The 17,583-nt window shown below is 49.5% G+C and overlaps 1 protein-coding gene across 4 annotated transcripts; it reads left to right on the plus strand.

The window, feature by feature from the left end:
- Nucleotides 1–6,421: 6,421 nt before the first annotated feature.
- Nucleotides 6,422–12,713, plus strand: TMEM72 (transmembrane protein 72). Of its 4 annotated transcripts, XM_068197593.1 has the most exons (5): nucleotides 6,422–6,722; nucleotides 10,627–10,693; nucleotides 11,107–11,178; nucleotides 11,848–11,987; nucleotides 12,165–12,713. In XM_068197593.1, exons 1-5 carry the CDS (start codon nucleotides 6,653–6,655, stop codon nucleotides 12,623–12,625), a joined length of 810 nt encoding a protein of 269 aa, XP_068053694.1. In that variant the 5' UTR covers nucleotides 6,422–6,652; the 3' UTR covers nucleotides 12,626–12,713. The 4 variants fall into 4 exon arrangements, with proteins under 4 accessions (XP_068053694.1, XP_068053691.1, XP_068053692.1 ...); XM_068197590.1 differs by having other exon boundaries at nucleotides 11,848–12,713; XM_068197591.1 differs by lacking the exon at nucleotides 6,422–6,722 and having other exon boundaries at nucleotides 10,293–10,693.
- The last annotated feature ends 4,870 nt before the right edge of the window (nucleotides 12,714–17,583 follow it).

A 17,583-nucleotide genomic window follows, 5' to 3' on the forward strand; every position in this document is an offset into this window, starting at 1 on the left:
TCTTTGAACACGTCTGGAGTTCCCACGGTTATTGCACGGGAGCAGTTCACAGCAAGCGAGTCTGACGGAGCCTGTAAGAAAGAACGAGAACTGAGGGGCAGCAGGCATAGAGGACATGCAAGGACTTGTGCAGGGTGTAGCCATGCCTTAAGATCACATAAGTAACTCCCTTCACATTTCCCTTCCCTCTTTACATGCAAGTTGAGATCTCCATTCATCCACTGAGAGCCAAAATCAGTCCCACAAAGACCAGAGATCCCAAAGAGGAGGGACAAAGCCCCCAAGTCCCCACTGCCAAGGCCAGCACTGAGTTGTGCTCCCTTTGCCCTGGGCATACCACAGCAACCCCAAGAGGCTGAGGGTCCCCCCTCATCCACTCCTTGTCAGAGGAGTTGCCAGCCCACTCTGTGGCTGTGTTGCCTCCCAGTAGAGTGGAGACAGTCCCACTGGAGAGGGCTTCTACCTGCAACATGGAGCAGCCCCCCTGTTCACCAGGCACAACCCTGAGGAGCTCCCTGGCAGCTCCCTGGACAGCAGGCTCATGCATCTCTCTGGCTGGCATCCCTGCCCCTCGTTAATTTGGGGGAGCACTCCTATCCCTGTCAGGCCTCTGCTGCCTTCATGATATTTTGCAGCTCCCAGCCCCACTCCTGCCTCGGTCCTCCTAGCCAGTCACATTGCTGTCAGCAAAGAAACTTCACAGGCAGCTGAGAAGTGATGAGATGGAAGGTATTTCTTGCCTTGGGGCTTAGATTTGGGATTACTGCCTTGACCTTAATTTCAGCTCCTGAAGTCCACTCTCCCTAGTTCCCTGTGACATTTCTTGTTTAGCTTTACAGTAATCCCCCAAAGATCATGCATTTCAACCATACAGTTAGAAATAATGCTATTAATAACAGGAAACAAAGATTTAACTTGGGAGCTTTCTTTCCTCTGGATTTTGAGTGTTTCTGCAGTTTTTCTCTGCAGTTTGCTAAGCTAGAAGTGTGTTTTCATGGTGAGTCTTGCACAATCACGTGGTTCTGGGAGCTGGACACCAATCTCTAGGAGCCCCGCTGTGGAACTGGAGATCAAATGCATAATAAATAAATGTAATTTTGATAGTTCTTGTTATTACAGCTTAGTTTAAGAAAAACACATGGGTTTTCAACACATATATACATACACTTGCCTATGTATGCATACATCCTGATCACATATCTCTCTGCCAAATACTGTAAAATGACACAAGCACACACTGCTCAGCCCACCCCCTTGGAGAGCAGAGCAGCGCAGGGATGGGGATTGATCCCAGCTGTACAGAGCTGTGCCCCACTCCTGGGGGATGGCCAGCCAGGAGCCCCTCACACATGCTGCCACAGGGAACTGGTATTAGTCCACATTTAGGAAAGCCTCTAAAGTTGGTGTCAAACAGGTGACCAAGTAAGAAAAGGGAAGTTCATGCTGACATGCTGGGAGGTCGCTTTCCTGAGCGAGGGGCTGGGTGAGGAGGCTTGCAGGTTTCACAGGGAAAGCAGAAATCACCAGCAAGTCAGAGTGATAGAAGTGCTGTAGAGGTCTGTGAGGTCCCCACAAGTGCATCAGATGGGTTTCTGCATCCATTTGCTGTTTAGATTGCCTTTTCCACAGAGGTATCACCCCAGCCCCCTTCCCCGGTATCATCCCCACATCATCCCCCCCCACCGTGTGTCGTGAGTTTCATTAACACTGGATGCCGGGATGAAAGCTCAGCCCCCAGCCCTCGCCAGGCCTGGCCTAGGATAAACGCAGTGTCTCTCCAATTGTGCCAGCAGGGAGGGGGTCCCCAGGAGGGACCGTGAGTACAGAGGCTCCTCACCCCCCTCCAGCCAGCCCTCTCTGCTGGGTCAGCCTGCAGCACTGGAGCAGCGCTCCAAAGCCCTCTGGGGCTGGCTGGGCTGCTGTGGGGCAATCGGGGCAGTGGAGTGCTGAGCCTTGGCATTAATGCTGCGCTGGGAAATTCCCAGAGGAGCGGACGAGTGTTCGGCAGCATGTTGTTTTCTTTGATCGCAGAGCATAAAGGAAAACAGGCCAGTTGTTGATTTGTGTTCACTGCAGCTCTGGGCTCTCCCCAGTCACCTTCAGATCCATATTGTGGCTATCATGCTTTTCTTGTTCAAACAGTAAAACTTAATGATGCCGTCTCATCCCCACCTTGCAGGGGGCTGGCTGCAGCCTGCCTTGCACAGGGAGCAGCCGGTCTGTCCGTGGTGGGGTCCTGCTGTCCCCTGCCGGGCATCCCCAGCACGGCTTGCAGAGCTGCCCCGGGTCTGGAGGCTGCAGAGGGCATCATTTCCTCTTATAGCAAAAGAAGGGGCGGCACATTTAAGATTTTCTCTTTAGCTCTGCTGGTTATGTGACTTCAGGCAGCCCTCTGCCATGTTTTTCCCTGGCTCAGGAGCAGAGGGAGGTCTGCCAAGCTCGCCTCAGGATGCTGTCAGTACATTCAGACTGGTTTGGAAAGCAGTGGACCTCTGGGGATACAAGGCAGAGTGAAACTCTTGCTGACTGCAAGGAGATATTTGTACCCAGTGAACCCACAGCTGCAGTTCATTGGTGCTTCCAATCGACTGGGTCCATCTGCCATCATCCTGCTGTCATGACAGTCCATTTGTTCTCTGTGGCAGGTGACCTGGTGGAAGGAGAGGGCAGGGAGGCAGCACCTGGCACCACTGCAAAGGCTCTGGGCAGCTGTTTGCTGGCTCCCTGTCCTCTGATGGGCCAGGGAGAGCACTGGTGTCAGTCTGTCTTAGCTGGACACTCTGGTGGGATCACCTCAGCTGCTGCTGCTCAGAGAGGGGACCAAGGCTGCTGAACAAGGCTACTTGACATGGTGGTTATGGCTGAGGGCTAAGGAGAGAAGAGGAGGTGAAATATCAGAAACCGATTTCCAGAGCACTGTCCAAGGCAGTTTGGGAACTGTTTTTATACTTTGGGCAAGCTAAGTTAAGCATGTTCCAGTAGGTTTCTTCCAGGGCATAGTTTGTGGTACCCTATGCCCCAGGATAGGATCTCCACTATCTGCATCATTCTTGCAGCATCACCATTTTGCAGACAAACATGAGGTGGGTGTGCTGCTCCCCTACATCCTTACAGGGGCAGCTAATCCAGATGCTGCCTTGGTCACAGAAGAATGGCCACAGTGGTCATGCCACACAAAACTAATTTGAGCAAAGTGTGAGTAGGGAGAGATGAAGACAGAGACTAACACGACCATGAAGCCATAACCCTGAGATAAAATCCTCTCAAATCAGCCCATGCATCATGGGAAGCAGACTGTAAATGTGAATCCTGGCTGGCAGCCAAAGTACAAATGGTAAGCCCCTGTGCAAGAGAAGTGATTTAATGTGCTGTGGGGACCACTGCTGTTATGTGTCCCAGAACAGCCTGTGCTGGTGCATAGGTTTTGCAATGTTGGTTGCAGGCTATTAAACCCTCTAAGTTCAGAAGTTGTCAGTCCTCTTCTGACTGCATAAACTCATTCCTAAAAACTTCACTAAAACACACCTTCATTAAGGTTATCATCTCCCCACTTGAACAGAGGCAGAAGGAGAAGGGACCCTTCTACTAAGAAAAATCAAGTTCATATGAGGTTGCTTTGTAGGAGCACTAGCCAAAAATTCCTAAATGGAGGGAAGGAGCTGCTGAATGGTGTTGATACAAATGAAGTCTGAGGATACCAGCTCACTCCATGCTACTCTGCTGGGCACTGGAGTGAGAGAAACACCTAGTGCACCCAGGAAGAGTGAGTGAAGGCCTTATGCTGCCCCAGGCTAATGGTCTCCTCACATGGGGGACAAGGACCCTCAGGAAGGCTAATACAGGCCCACTCAGAGGATGGAGGCTGGGCAGTAGCCAAAGGAACATGGGGACAAGATGGAAGTTTTAAATTGTTAATGTATTAACCTGCCTTTTCCAAATAGATTCTGTTCCTCCATGACCACCACCACTGGCACCCATACATTTACATTTATTTAAAACCCTGGGGCATGTTGCTTTCCATAAAGGAAACATTTCTGTCAAGGGCACTTAGGCAAAGTCATGTACTTTCTGGGTAAGAGCTCAGTGAAGTTTAATAAGAATTCCAGAGAAAGAGCCCAGAATGCTGCACTGCCCATGTTGGCTAAGGGGGCCCCTTCCTCAGGAGGAGGCAGCAGCTTGCTTCCTTGAGCAGTGCTGGGTGCTGCTGAAGGATAGGTGGTCATAGCTCAGGGCTGCACTGTTTTCTGCATCTCTTCAAGCCTAAGCTCATGGCTCTAAGTGATTCTGAAAGACTCTTATGTCTTCCTTTCCTCTATTTGCTTTTAAAGTATTTTTCTACTTTTCACATTCGTAAAGAGACACCTTCACTTCAATATATCAATGTTAAAAAAAGAACATGACAGCAAGGAAAAAAGCATCCAGACTGTTTGCACAACCTGAAAGAACCTGCACAACCTGTACAGCCTGGGAATCCCTGAGATTTGCTCAGTTGGTTAGAACATGGTGCTAGTAACACTAAGATTGTAGGCTCAATCCACATATGGGCCATTTACTTAAGAGCTGGACTCAGTGACCCTTGTGGATCCCTTCCAACTCAGAATATTCTGTGAATCTGTATGTCATAAACTCCAGGGCCTTTAAGCTGTTTTGGTGATTACTGGAGGCAGAGGGTGCTCCTGGAGTCTGCAGCAAAACACCCTTAGAGGGCATGGGGATCACCCAGGCAATACCCAGCCATAGCAGGCAGGGCAGCAGGTACCCCTGCTGGGTTTTTCCTCAGCCTTTGTGTGACCTTCCCTGTTGGCTGCCTCTGATTTCCGCTCTCTTGGAAAGGAAGGCTCACCACTGAGTCACCAGTTGTGGAAAAACAGGCAGTTCCGTCAAACACCCGAGGTGGTGCAGGAGGACAAGAGGAAATGGGAACACCCGAGGTGTGACAGTGCCACAAAGCAAAGACACGAGTTGGGTTTGCCCTGTTCAGCATTGCCCCTCAGGATGCTCTGGAAACTGTTCTCCTGTGGGCCTTTCCATTTTTCACATGGAAAATGTGCACTCTGCCCAAACCTTGTCAGGATTGCCTGCTGCAAAATCTCTGCCACTCAGAACCTTGTGAGTGTTCAAAAAAACACTATCAGCAGTTATTTACAGGAATTATGAACCCATTTCATAAGCTCAGGCATTTGGCTGCTGTAGAAAAATACCAGTTTGAAATACAGACCAAGAACCCATGGAAGAGAAGCTGTCACTTTGTCCTTGGCACAAGTCATCTCTACTTCCAGAACAAGTCAGTACAACACTTACTGGCCAGGCTCAGCTTTGTGGTGTCAAGCAGGTGAGAAGGGATCACAGGGGGACAGGTTCAGCTGGTTGCTCCCTCCCTGCAGGGCTGTGTGTGAGTTGAGTGTGATTCACCCAGTCCCTTGCCCACAGCAGCTTCCCAGCCAGCGCTGCAAGGGGCAGGGGCTGCAGTGACTGTCCAGCACAAGATGAGCTCACTGACCTGTGAACCCACAACCCTGCAGGCACCACACATCCATGCTGCCCACTGGGACTGTGCTGTGCTCACATGACCCTCCTGCTGGAACTGCCATGCAGGACTGCCATGCTGCTGCCCACACCACCTCTTCCCTGAGTGGCAGCAGGTGGGGATCGATGGTGACATCCATGGAGATGTACCCTGTTCAAGCACAAAGGAGTGTGGGGCTGGGGGCCAGAACAGCCACTGTTTTCTTGTCTTGCCCTTCAGACATGCATAGGGCTGCCCCTCTCCTGAGGCAGTGCGTCCTGTAGGAACAAGCCAAGGACTCCCAGGCTGCCTACCAAATCCAAGGCAAAGAGGTCAGAGTATCTGTGCAGGTCATTTCATACATTATGACACTTGTGAGACCCTGATGCTGTTCAAATGGCTCTGGTGGCTACAAAACAAAAACACATTTCACTGGTGTCCTGAAAGAAAGAAAATCAGATCTCCCTTGCTGTGCTGTCCTAAGTCTGTGGGACCCCTCTGAATATGTTTGATCTTGTTCCTGTGATTGCACATCAGCACAGACGCTTCCCAAGCCATTAGCTAGAACCTGGATGGTGAGCAGCAGCCATGGCTGGGGGCTCAGCTGCAGGAGGCAGTGGGCCTGGGGTGCCCCTCGTGACTTGCCAGAAACGTGCTGCTCTCTTGCCAGGAGCAAACACCGTCATCTCACAAATGGTTAACCTGCCGGGAGCTGCACAGCACTAATGACTTCACATTCATTTAATCAGCTTGGGCTTCCAGAGCGTCCACCTCAGGAGCAGGGAAGGTCGTGCACCCATGCTCCCAAAGCCGCACCCCTGCCTTACCAATCATTAATCACCCCATCGAGAAGGAGCAAGCGGCAAGCAGGAAAGGGCCGGGTCTCCACAGCCCCCACGGGAGCAGCAGCAAGCAGCGCTGGCCGGTTCCCTGGGGTGGCAGCTCATTCTCCGGCCACCCTCCCCTGGGAGGCCCTGTGGAGGTGGCCAGTCCTGCACGCACTCCCCTTTCCTTCAGGAAGGTCACTCAGTCCAGGGAACGAGAGGCTTTGCCTGGTCCTGGGAGCTGCTGGGCTGCGTGTGAGGCGGGGGCTCTGAAAGCCCAGGAGTTTCTGCCTGGCTGTACCGCAGCCTTCATCGCTTCGCCATGCAGCATAAGGCATTTTGGAGTGCCCTGGAGTACACCTGCCGATTGCTGGGCATCTCCACTGCAGCAGGTAAGAGCAAATTCTCTCTGTCTTTGGCACTAAAAGGCACTGAGTGGGTGCTAGGACCTCCAGGCTGCCTCCCTGCCTTTGGCCAGCTGCAGCCACAGCCCCATCTTATGAGGGGGGGCAAGAAAACTTGCTCACTTTTGCTTTGGGACCTAGGGTGGGAGAGTGGTGGTTGCCTGGCTAGGTTCTTTCCAAATGCTGTGGGAGGCACAGTGAGACATCAGAAAGGAAGGGCCAACATTCAGAGAGCAAGCTAAAGCATGTCAAAAAAAAAAAAAAAAAAAAAAACAAAACAAAAAAAAAACCAAACCTAAACTGTATTCTTCTAAAACTGTATTCTTCTAAACATCTTGCCTATAGGCATAGGCAAGATGTGAATGAGACTGTGAATGAGACTGAAAAGCAAAATACTCATGGCTGTGCAAAACTTCACGGTGGGATGTGAAGATGAAGGAGAAGCTCCTTGTAGTGTGCACAGTGTCCTGTGCCAGGCAGGATGGAGAGGTTCTGTCCCAGCCATCGTGGCATAGTTACTATAAAAGCACTGCTCTGCCTCTCTAGCAGCCTGTCAGGAAACAGCTTGGAGCAGTTCAGGTTATAGCTGCAGTACAAACACCATAAATTCATCCACCTGGTACCTGGGGAGTTGCATCCTCTCACCCGCTGCCAGGGTCTGCTTTGGACCAGGGTGCTCTGGGTTTGGTGACACACCCAAGTGCTTGGTTTCAGATGAAATGCAGGTGTTTTGAGCCAGGTGTCAGATACAGTGTCTCACTCGGGAGCATAGAACACCATTTCACAGGGAGCATCTCCAGATGGGACTTGGGGAATCAGCTAAAGCAGAGGGCTCAGGGCTTGACTCTGGCACTGCTGCTGACTAGCTGTTCTGGGACAGGACAGGCAACACTCTCTGCCTCAGTTTCCCCATCAGTAAAGCAGAGATCAAAGGGTCTGATTTGTCTAAAGTCTGGAGGGGTGAACCAGAGGTTCCTGGTGAGAGGTGACTTGAGGTGGTGCCTGTGGTTCCTGTTTCAGAACCCCAGGGATTTCAGAGTCAGACACTGCAGAGTAAGTCACAGCAGGCCCTCCTACCTTTGTATTTCCTTTATGAGCTGCAGACAGTCATGAAGAGGCACTTTGCTCAAACCAGGGACAAAGTGGAAAGCACATAGGTCAGCCGAAGTGTGCACAGGTTCCCAAGGACACAGGTGGGGTGATGGAGGCTCTGGAATGTGCTTTAAAGGTCTGATACTGATAACAGGCAGAGAGATCTGTGTCTCTGAGTTTATACAAACTCCCAGTAGATAAACGCATGTTGTGATGATACTGCAACACTGGGAGATGGGACAAAGCTTTAATCAGAAAATGCAGATCACTTAATTTCTTCATCCCCATCCCTTTGGGCCCCTATGACCTTCACACTGGTCATATTCTCACTTAAAACTCCAAGGAAACTCATAAAGACCTTCCTGGGAGAAAATGTGAGCTTATTGCCATGAGAAAACTAATGCTAAACCAACAAAACTGAAAGTAGTTTACAATGTAGAAATGTGTTAGTGGAAAATCATCTTTCTCTCCTGCATGTTTTCTTTTCATCATTTTGCAGCATCTGCACATCTTTCTTTAATTTTTTCTTTAAATGAGCACTGCAGTTATCTGTCTTCTTAGCATCACAGAGCATAGAGAGCTGCACTACAACTCATTGTGCTTTTCCATAGGTCTGGTGCATTCCCAGTATCACTTGACTTTCCCAAAAGGCCCGTGAAGACTGTGATGTGCCTGTGTTTTATTCTTCTGTGTATTTCAATGGAGTAAGAAATCAGCTTGATGCAGTGTTTAGTGCCTGATGAGGTGTGTGAGGCTTTTGAATGAAATGGAAACCATGCAGAAGAAATTCCCATGGGTTTTGTCTGAAAAAAAAACACTATGAAATGGAGAGTGCATCAGCCTCACTAATTGATTTTGAGAAGGCCTGGCCAGCTCCTTATGCTGCTAGTAAATACAAGTTACCCACATAATACAAACCTTCCCTTCCCCCAGGATCTTGGAGTGTAATAGCTCTCTGCAATGATGAGGCTACAGGGCTTCCTTTGTATCAGAAAATGGCTAACTGGTCTTATGGCAAGTTAGCAAAGAGTCGTCAAACAGCCCTGTGATTTGCTGCAGTGTTTGCAGCATCTCTAGTTCAGTGATTCTAGGCCTTGTGATTTTTGCATCTAGGAAAGAGTTCCTACTTATTTCTTAATTCTCAGGCTTTCAACCATTTAATTCCTAATCATGTGCCTTTAGCCACATGGTTTGGACAAGATCCAAATCAAGGCAGTGACTAGTCCAAACAAACACCTCGAAACAGCTTTTTTCTTCTTGCAGATTCTTCATCCAAACAGCTTTGTGGATAAAGCAGAAGCTGTGCAAAAGGAGGAAATCTCCCCATCCAGAGCAGAGGCTTGAGCTAACAGCCAAGCTGTAGAATTCTGCATTCATCCACAGGGACTGAATGAATGAATGAATGAATGGGAATGAATGAAGTCCACATTTGTAGGAAAGATTATGAAGAATCGTCCTTAGTCAGAAGATAGTAAAAGATAGTACTTTGCATGTAGGATTACACAGCTCTTGCAGCTTCACAGCCCTCTGATGAGACTGATTTCCCTGTGCTCTGCTCAGGGCTGGAAAGGCAGTGTAGAAGGGTGGCACATGGGCCCCATAAGTTCCCTTGGCTGACAGGGGCCAGCAGCTGCAGGAGACACAGGGAAAACACGGAGGGATTTCTTTCAGCCCAGATGGGAATGCTGACACTTGGCATTGACCTATGCTGCAGTCTCGATGGACACTGATCTGTGTCCTTGTTAGGGAGCCCAGTACCCTTCTCCAGATGGTGCGAACCACAGCTCAGAGAAATGGATTCAACCTGCACCTCAAACCTTGGCCAGTGTGCATGAAACAGGACCAGTGATGAACTTCCTGAGCACCACTGGATGGGTGGGGACTGCTCGCTGTGGGGTGGAGGCATCAGGTGCAGACAGGAGCTTGCCCAAGACGGTGCTCTGGCTATGAAACCTGGGCCTCAGCACACTGCTGACACCTGTGCCCTGTGAATTGGCATGTACTGACCAACTTGCTGCTGCTCCCTTTTAGAAATAATCTTGAAGGAAACTGAAGGATGTTTAAGAAAATTTTCCATCCCCTGAAGCTATTGGCCAATCCATCAAAGATTTTAGCCTTGCTAATACTCTTAATCCCGCTAAAACTGACTCCCTGGTGTTCTGTACTGGCTGAGGCACTGAGAGAACGTTCATTCCCTGGTGTTAATCTGCCTGCTCCCATTATATGTTTTTCTGTTTGGCTAGCAAAGGCTCGTGATGCTATGGCTACAGCCCTTCGTGAAGGCAGCTGGCACAGTTCCCCTGCTCTGCAGCCACGTGTTGGGTGCAGCAGGACTGGGCAAGCAGGGAGGGCAAGGGAGTAGGGCTGGCAGGCTCTGGGGGGACCTGGGCAGAGAAGGATGGGGCAGTGGGCCCTGTGGCAGCTGAGATGTGGCAGTATGGCAGACAGTGGAACGGTCACAGGACACTGCTTCTCACCTCCCCCAGCTGTCCACGGCCAGCTGATATTCCCAGAGCACCTTTCCCCAGCCCACACAGTGGCAAGGCTGCCATAATAGGGGTGCAGCTGGAATGGGTTTCAGGGCTGTATGTCAAGGGGAGCACTGATCTCTGACTCTTCTGTGTAGGTGTGTCAGCATGAATCACTGGTGCTGGCAGTCCTAACATGCTGACCTGCATGGAAGAAGCTGCCTTGCTAGCCCCTGGGGAAATGGGGACATTTATCCTGGGAGCTGGGAACTCACCCAAGGGAACTGGGAATGAACCCTGCAATCAGCATCTTTCTTACCTTCTCTTTCTAGTGCTGATCGGTGTGGGCATAGAAACTCTGCAGCGAGGACAATTTAAAAGCCTGGCTTTCTATCTGCTGTGAGTATTTTTGCCCTTGAAATCAGAGATGGCAGGGGTGACAAGGTCAACCCCTCCACCGTATGTAGCACCAGACTAGACTTCAACAGCAGCAGGGAACAGTGTCCAAGGCTTTGGGTATTTCAGATCTCCATATTGAGTTTTCAAAAAAAAAAAAAAAGCTATTTCTGTTAGAAAAAGAAATGCTACTGCAGACTCAGGCAGGCCAAAGGCAACACTGGCTGTGAGTTGATTTCCCAGGGGCAGAAGGGCTGTGAGTTTTCCACAAACCAGATGAGCAGAGGGTGTTCAGACCCCAGCATACAGACTGTGTCGAGAATTGGATAGAAAATTCTAGCCCCCTGTGCCCTTTCTGCCCACCTGCAGAACATACTCAAACACAGCCCTGCTCCCCTGACAGCTCCACCTTTCAGTTTTTCAGGGGTTGCAGTTACTGTCTGTGAAGGCTTCTTCTTTATCAGTTTGTTCCTGGAGATGTGCTTCACGTGAGTAGACCCTGCCCACTACTCTCCAGCCACGGTGGGACCTCCCAAAGGCACCTTGCCCCTTACAGGCAGCACCAGATCTGGGGGGAGTTGCAAGCGCCAGACCAAAGGTCCTGCCCCTAAAGCCAAGGCAAGTGCACTCAGACAGGGGGAGGTAAATGCGTCCATGTGCGCAGCCATTTAAACCTGTGTTTTAACCCAGGCTTGTGCCCTAATTTCCTGAGCATCAGGACAACAAACCCTGGTCTTCTACACAGTGTGTAGGCACAAGGTACCAGGGTTAGAGGAAGAGCCAGATCCCCAGGGTGAGCTTCAGCTGCCTTCAGAGACAGCACAGAAGTTAAAATGTGGACAATCATGTCCTTTTCAGAGGCTGAGCACTGCTGCTGTCTTGTAGCAGAAACTCAAAAGTCCTCACAGCTCAGAGGCAACACCTTACTCCTAACAGTAGACATTAGATTAGTGAGGTGCTGAGATACTGGCCTCTGGCAAAAGCTCTTCTCCCAACAGGAGATGTTCAGGCTTTGCTTATCTTCCCTGAAAAGCACACCCATCTTCTGACAAACCAGAGTGACGATCTACACATTTAGATGGGCCATGGTTAGGACCAAATCTTCTTGGCATATGGTTGGTGCCTCATGCTACAAGGACCTCTCTTTCTCTCCCCAGTCACAAGCCTGAATTCCTGGCACAGGCCTTCTGGAAGCGAGCTAGATGCCCAGGGAGCTTCCAGAAATTCCTGGGGTACACTCTGCTCTCAGTGGCTTGCTTCCTGCATCCTGTCCTCGTCTGGCATGTCACCATCCCTGGTGAGAAGCTTGGGTGGGGAGTAGTGCAGATGGAAGAGGAGCATGGTCTGTCAGGGGGTGGGGGTGGGGGTGGGGATGTGCAGGGAGCTGGGCTGGTGGCTGATGGCACTGGGCTAGCCAGACCAAGCGCTGCTTGGCAAGGCCAAGAGCCCACAGCCAACATAGTCTTGTCCCCAGGCTCCATGCTGGTGCTCACTGCCCTGGCCTACTTCCTGCTGAGCAAGAGGAGGAAAAGCCCGGGGCACAAAGACATGCATCCCCAGGCAGGTCAGTATGTGGACCCTTCAGCCACTGAGGCAGCTCCAACCATCATTGGCGACACTGAGCAGACCTACACCTTCCATGGGGCCCAGAGGGAGCAGCACCGCTCGCTTCTGGGCCATATGAAGAGCATCCTGAAGGGCAGCAAGGACAGCAGCTCCACCCCAGAAACTCCTGTCCAACCAGCAGCCGTGCCAGTCCCTCGCAAGCAAGTGCACTTTCAGGAGAAGGTGGTGCAGATCATCCCCTCTGTCAGCGAGGACTTGGAGGATGTGGAGAGTGAGGCTGAGGAGACCACATCGGACACAACACCCATCCTCACCTCACCTGATGCCCCCATCATCATCGCCCCTCTCAGCTCTGCTGGCCTCTTTTGAGCCCTCAGCAGGAATGAGGACAGGACAGACATGCTCCCTATAACACATGCTCCAGCAGCAAAAGGCCCTCAGGAGGTGGCCCTTTTTGTCTTCCTGGCACAAAACTTGCACCCTTTTTGGGGTGACAACGGTGCCACCCCCTCTTCAAGGGGCTGCCTGCACTCCCTGGTCCCCCGCATTGTGGCAGGCCCAGGGGACAGGCGCTGGTTCAGCCGGGGTAGTGCCAGCACAGGTTTCTGCTCCCACAGCCTCACCCGTGTCACCCCCCATTCAGCACTACACACCACTGCCGTGCTCCTCCTGACACCACAGCCACGGAGTGTGCCTCCCTTCTGGCAGGAGACAGGGGAGACCTCCGTGTCCCAGAGCAGCCTCTGCTGGGGCACTTGTGTCCCTCTGGCCCTCACTGCACATGGCAGAGCTCAGGGCTGGGTCGCATTCAGCACAGGCACTGCAGCCTGCAGGTTCCCTCTCAGCACCTGCACCCGCTGCAGCAGCTTGAGACATGCAAAATGTGTTTCTGAGGTGGGCTGCGACCAAGCACACCCCTGGCATTAGCACCTACTTAGTACCTCCCTTAGTACCAGGCACTCTGAGACCAGCAGGGAAATCATCTCTGGCCTTGGGGACACCTAAGCAGGAGCAGAGGTCTTCCAGGTGTCCTCTGCTTGGACAGCCCCCTTGAATTAGAAGAACTTTGGGATGATATGGCGGCCCAGGTCTTGAGGCTCAGCACCACAATGGCACAGCAGACTGTGTGTAACTCCAATGTGTGTAATTATGGTCCCCAGAGGGCAAAGGCAATAATAAAATGACCATACTGTCCCACCAGTTTCTACCATGCCAGGTCTTCCCTGAATCCCTTAACTCTGGCTTAATCCTTGCATAATTTCTGCCTTTTGAGGACCATTCAGTCATAATCAAGCATTTCCCTCCTATTCAGCTCCCACCTGAGGACATGTGGGAAGAGCTTAGGTGGCTGGGTTCCCATGGACATGGGCCAAGAAGCCACACTGTCACTGCTGTTGGGATGAAAAGCTATAAATGCTCTGAGTCCAGGCACATAGCACTGGGGGGAAGTGACAGTAATTAGAGAAAGTTCCTGGGACCTGCTAGACTATTTATAAGGTAGAAGCCAGTTAGCTGGCTGTTTTTCTTGTAAATACATTATTTCTCCTATTTAAGATCTCAGCTCTCCAAGAGGTAATCATTGTGTTCATTTAGAAAAGCAGTTAAGTCAAAGTGTAATCAGAAGGCAACTGAGATAAGAAACCAGTGCTACTTTTTAATAAACTCTTTTTAAGTGACTTTTAATTTGTGATATAGGTGAGGAAGAAGATGAAAGACATTGACTCACAATATTTGACTGCCTGTGTTTAATAATGAAACTGATGACAAGAGCAGTTTATGAAGGGTTACACACACTTGTCAGTCCTACAATGAGACACAAAAAAAAAAAAAACCTTTTTGTTGCAACACCAGCATTTAAAATAGTAGCTGTTATCAATGTGCTCTAAACATGATACATGGATTAGAGACCTCCTGTTTCTGGCTGCAGAAATTTACCTTCCACCCTGTCATGGTATGCTGGGGAAGAGTCATGTATACATGTGGCTTTAGGGTGGATTTGCACCTGTAAAAATATCTTCAGAAAATTGCGCCCAGTTAACACTGCACAACTGATAGCAGCAAGCCCGAGATCCACCTACAGCTTCACCCTCCACCTGGTGTATTCGTCACATTAGGAGACAAAAAATAAAGCTATTTTCCTCTAAAGCTCGTGACAGACATACCTGCACCAACCAAGGTCCCAACCCAGCCATGCTAAGAGGATACCCACCCTGCCCTACTCTGCCCAAAAAGGCAGAGCTGGCTTCCCAGCTTCACCACACATCTGCTCTGCAATTAAAGCCACTTTCATTAGCAAAGTCAGCTTTCTGCATTATCCAAGGTTCTTCTTTGAACATTGCTTAATTAATTGCACATAGGGAGATAAACTTCATTGAAAAGGCACAGCTCCCAATATATGGAGCAATCTGCTGACAAGAGAAAGACTGTATTGCTGTAAACCCTTTTCTCCTTAGTAAAGCTCCTGGGCAGCCTGGGTGGGAACAGATGCTCTGCCACAGATTTCATCTTTCAGCCCTTACTCAATCAGCCAGCCCCATGATTTGTACCTGTGGGGCAGCACAGGGGGTGAAGCAATGTGCTGACAGCACCTTTGGCACTTGGAAGTTTGTAGGGAGCAAATTTCATTTTTATGCGAAGTGTTTAAAATGCATTCACAGTTTTTAGAGTCTGCATAATTAGGTTTCCATTTTTAGGCTCATCTTTTAAAAGTCTGTTGTAGGTCTCCCTTCAGAACCAAGAATTGAGGAAGCTACAGGTGAGATGTTTTTTCAGGCTTCATGGAGTCAGCATTGGACGTGGTTGCTTTTCTTGTATGTTCCCTTGTGTTGGCCTGGTCCTTCTCCATCCCCACAGCTAGTTGGCTTAGGAGATAAAGGCCAGGGGAAAAAACCTTCTCGTCTTTTCTGTGGTATTAAATTGCCTGTTCAGTTAAGGTCCATGGCTGATTCACCCTGGAGTCTGCCAAGAGTTTGCATCCGTGCTGGGGAAGTGGCTGCTCCTTCAGAGGCAGACAAGCGGCACCTCAAACAGCACCTGACCAGGTTCTCCCTGCCAAGGAGTCCATTTGTACATTCTCCTCTCTGCTCCTCACCACTCATCCCACCCCTGGTGCCACCTTCCAGCACCATCACTGTACAGACCTGTTAGCCCAGAGGAACAATAATTAGGAAAAAGAAAGCAGGTGGCTATCTTCTTGGGTAATGAGCCAAATAAGTTAAGGGAGGGCCAGCCACAAATTAAGGGGATGGGAGATAAAAGAATCTCTTTCAGAATCAGCAGGCTGTTAGAGCAGCTCAACTGCTTAAAGAAACAAAGCCTCAGGCTTTCTTTAAAACCCAGTGCAGAGGAAATGTTCAGCCTCAGGGGGTGTCAGATGACTTCGAAGAGGCCTCAGAGATTATTCACTCAAGTGTGCACTTCTCTGTTGGCCCCACTCCCTACATCTAGCTGTGAGAGCCATCCCAGGGGCTACTGAAAGCACCAGAGATGATGTAGAGGGCTCCGGGGGGGCTGTGTGAGAAAAGCTCTCATATATGCATGGTAATTGCAGGGAAAGAAAAAGAGGGAGAACTTGATGCTATTAACTTTGCAGTGCACAGTGTCTGAATATGAGCTGCCTGAACTGTAAATCCACACACCACTACACGAACTCTGCTATGTAATTTTTTGCCTGCATTGCAAAAATTCATTACTTGGCTGGTCCACTGGGATTAATCCACTGAGTTAGAGTGCATAAAGCTATAAACTCCTGTGGATTCACATACTGAAAGGAAATGAGATGAATCATCCAAAAGAAATACATGTGTAAGGTAAAACTCTGTGAGGTAATCCTGGCAGAAATTGTTTCCTTCAGAATTTCCACCAAAGATTCCCCTGCATCAGGAAAAATTTGCCTACTTTACGTGTGAAGTGGAAACACTCTACAATGCTACTTGACAGCCTCTATCAAAACGTAGTGAACTGGTGTGTTGCAAGCAGTTATTCCATTTTATGTTTTCTATGCAGGAAAACCAGATTTTGGTGCAAGCTTCACTTACAATTCCTCTCTTCTTCCAACGCATAAGCAGTTGTTGCAGAGCCCTGGAGACAGACTCACTCCCTCCCCACCACAGTGCTTCCACCTCACACCAGGGACTCAGATGGTCACACTCCTAATTCCCTAAATCTCCACTGGCACTCTGGTCCCCCGTTTTGCTGAGCACTGCTCCATATTTGAAACATGGAAATTAATGTTTTACCCAAAGAACAGCAGTGTTAGGAAAATAAGGCACACTTGGAGAGAAAAGTGTTCAGTTTCTGCAGTGTCAGCAATTAAAACCAAAAATGCCCTGCTTGAGCCTGTAACTTCAACACTTGCATCAGCAAGCACCAGTATCAGCATCAGTGGCATTGGTGGCTTCTAATTCAGCATTGAGGCATGTCCACATGCAGAAGAGGACTTGTGTCCACTTGATTCCAAATGCTGCATACTAACACACCTGCAACCCTACCACTCTTCAGCCCTGCTATCAACCTTCAACCTGCTTCAACCTTCTCCTATCCCAGTCAGTAGATTCTCCCATGTGTTGGGACAGAAATGCAGTTTCTCTTTTGGCTGGCCTCCTGCATTGTGTTCTGTGAGGGAAGTTACAGAAACCGAAACTAGATCCCAAACCTGCCTAGGATTGCTTGGAGCTGTCAGCTCCCTTATCTGCTTGGCACGATGCAAAAGCAGGAATATGACTTCCAGCTACCATATATCAGCTGACATAGCACTAGTGAAATGACTGCATAGCTTATATCCTAATGAATGTTTGAGGTACCTCTTGGATTCTAATTCTAGGTAATTATTCACTCAGCATGTGACTTTATTGAATCTTGTTTTGAGGCTCTAGGCAAACACCAGGAACCAATCCTGGTCTTTGACTCACAGACTAAAAAGGGAATCCATATGTCAGACAGGGAAAAAATAAGTAAATAAAAAGGAAAGAAAAAAAAATAAAAAGTAAGTGTAATATTTATTGGGAGCTCCTCCTTATCACATCCTGGACTTCCTACAGCTCAGGAGGAAGGTGAACAGCATCTTAACACTAATCCCTATCCCACTCTCATCTCTTCTTTCTGCCCAGCCACTTCTTCACCCCAAACTTTTCCCCTCTGGGGCACTATTTAAAAGGAAATACTGTCTTGATCAAGTCATGATAAGCAAAGTTACATGCACTGTGACATGATTGCACAGTTCCTTCCTGCCCCTTTCTCTCCAAAACCCCTCTGCAAGAGTAAATGATTTCAGTACTCACCAGATGCCCAACCTTGCTTGTCAGCCCCCAGCCCTCTGCTGGCACCCA

The sequence above is a fragment of the Anomalospiza imberbis genome, chromosome 8, assembly GCF_031753505.1.
Source record: "Anomalospiza imberbis isolate Cuckoo-Finch-1a 21T00152 chromosome 8, ASM3175350v1, whole genome shotgun sequence".
In the NCBI taxonomy this organism is placed as follows: Eukaryota; Metazoa; Chordata; class Aves; order Passeriformes; family Viduidae; genus Anomalospiza; species Anomalospiza imberbis.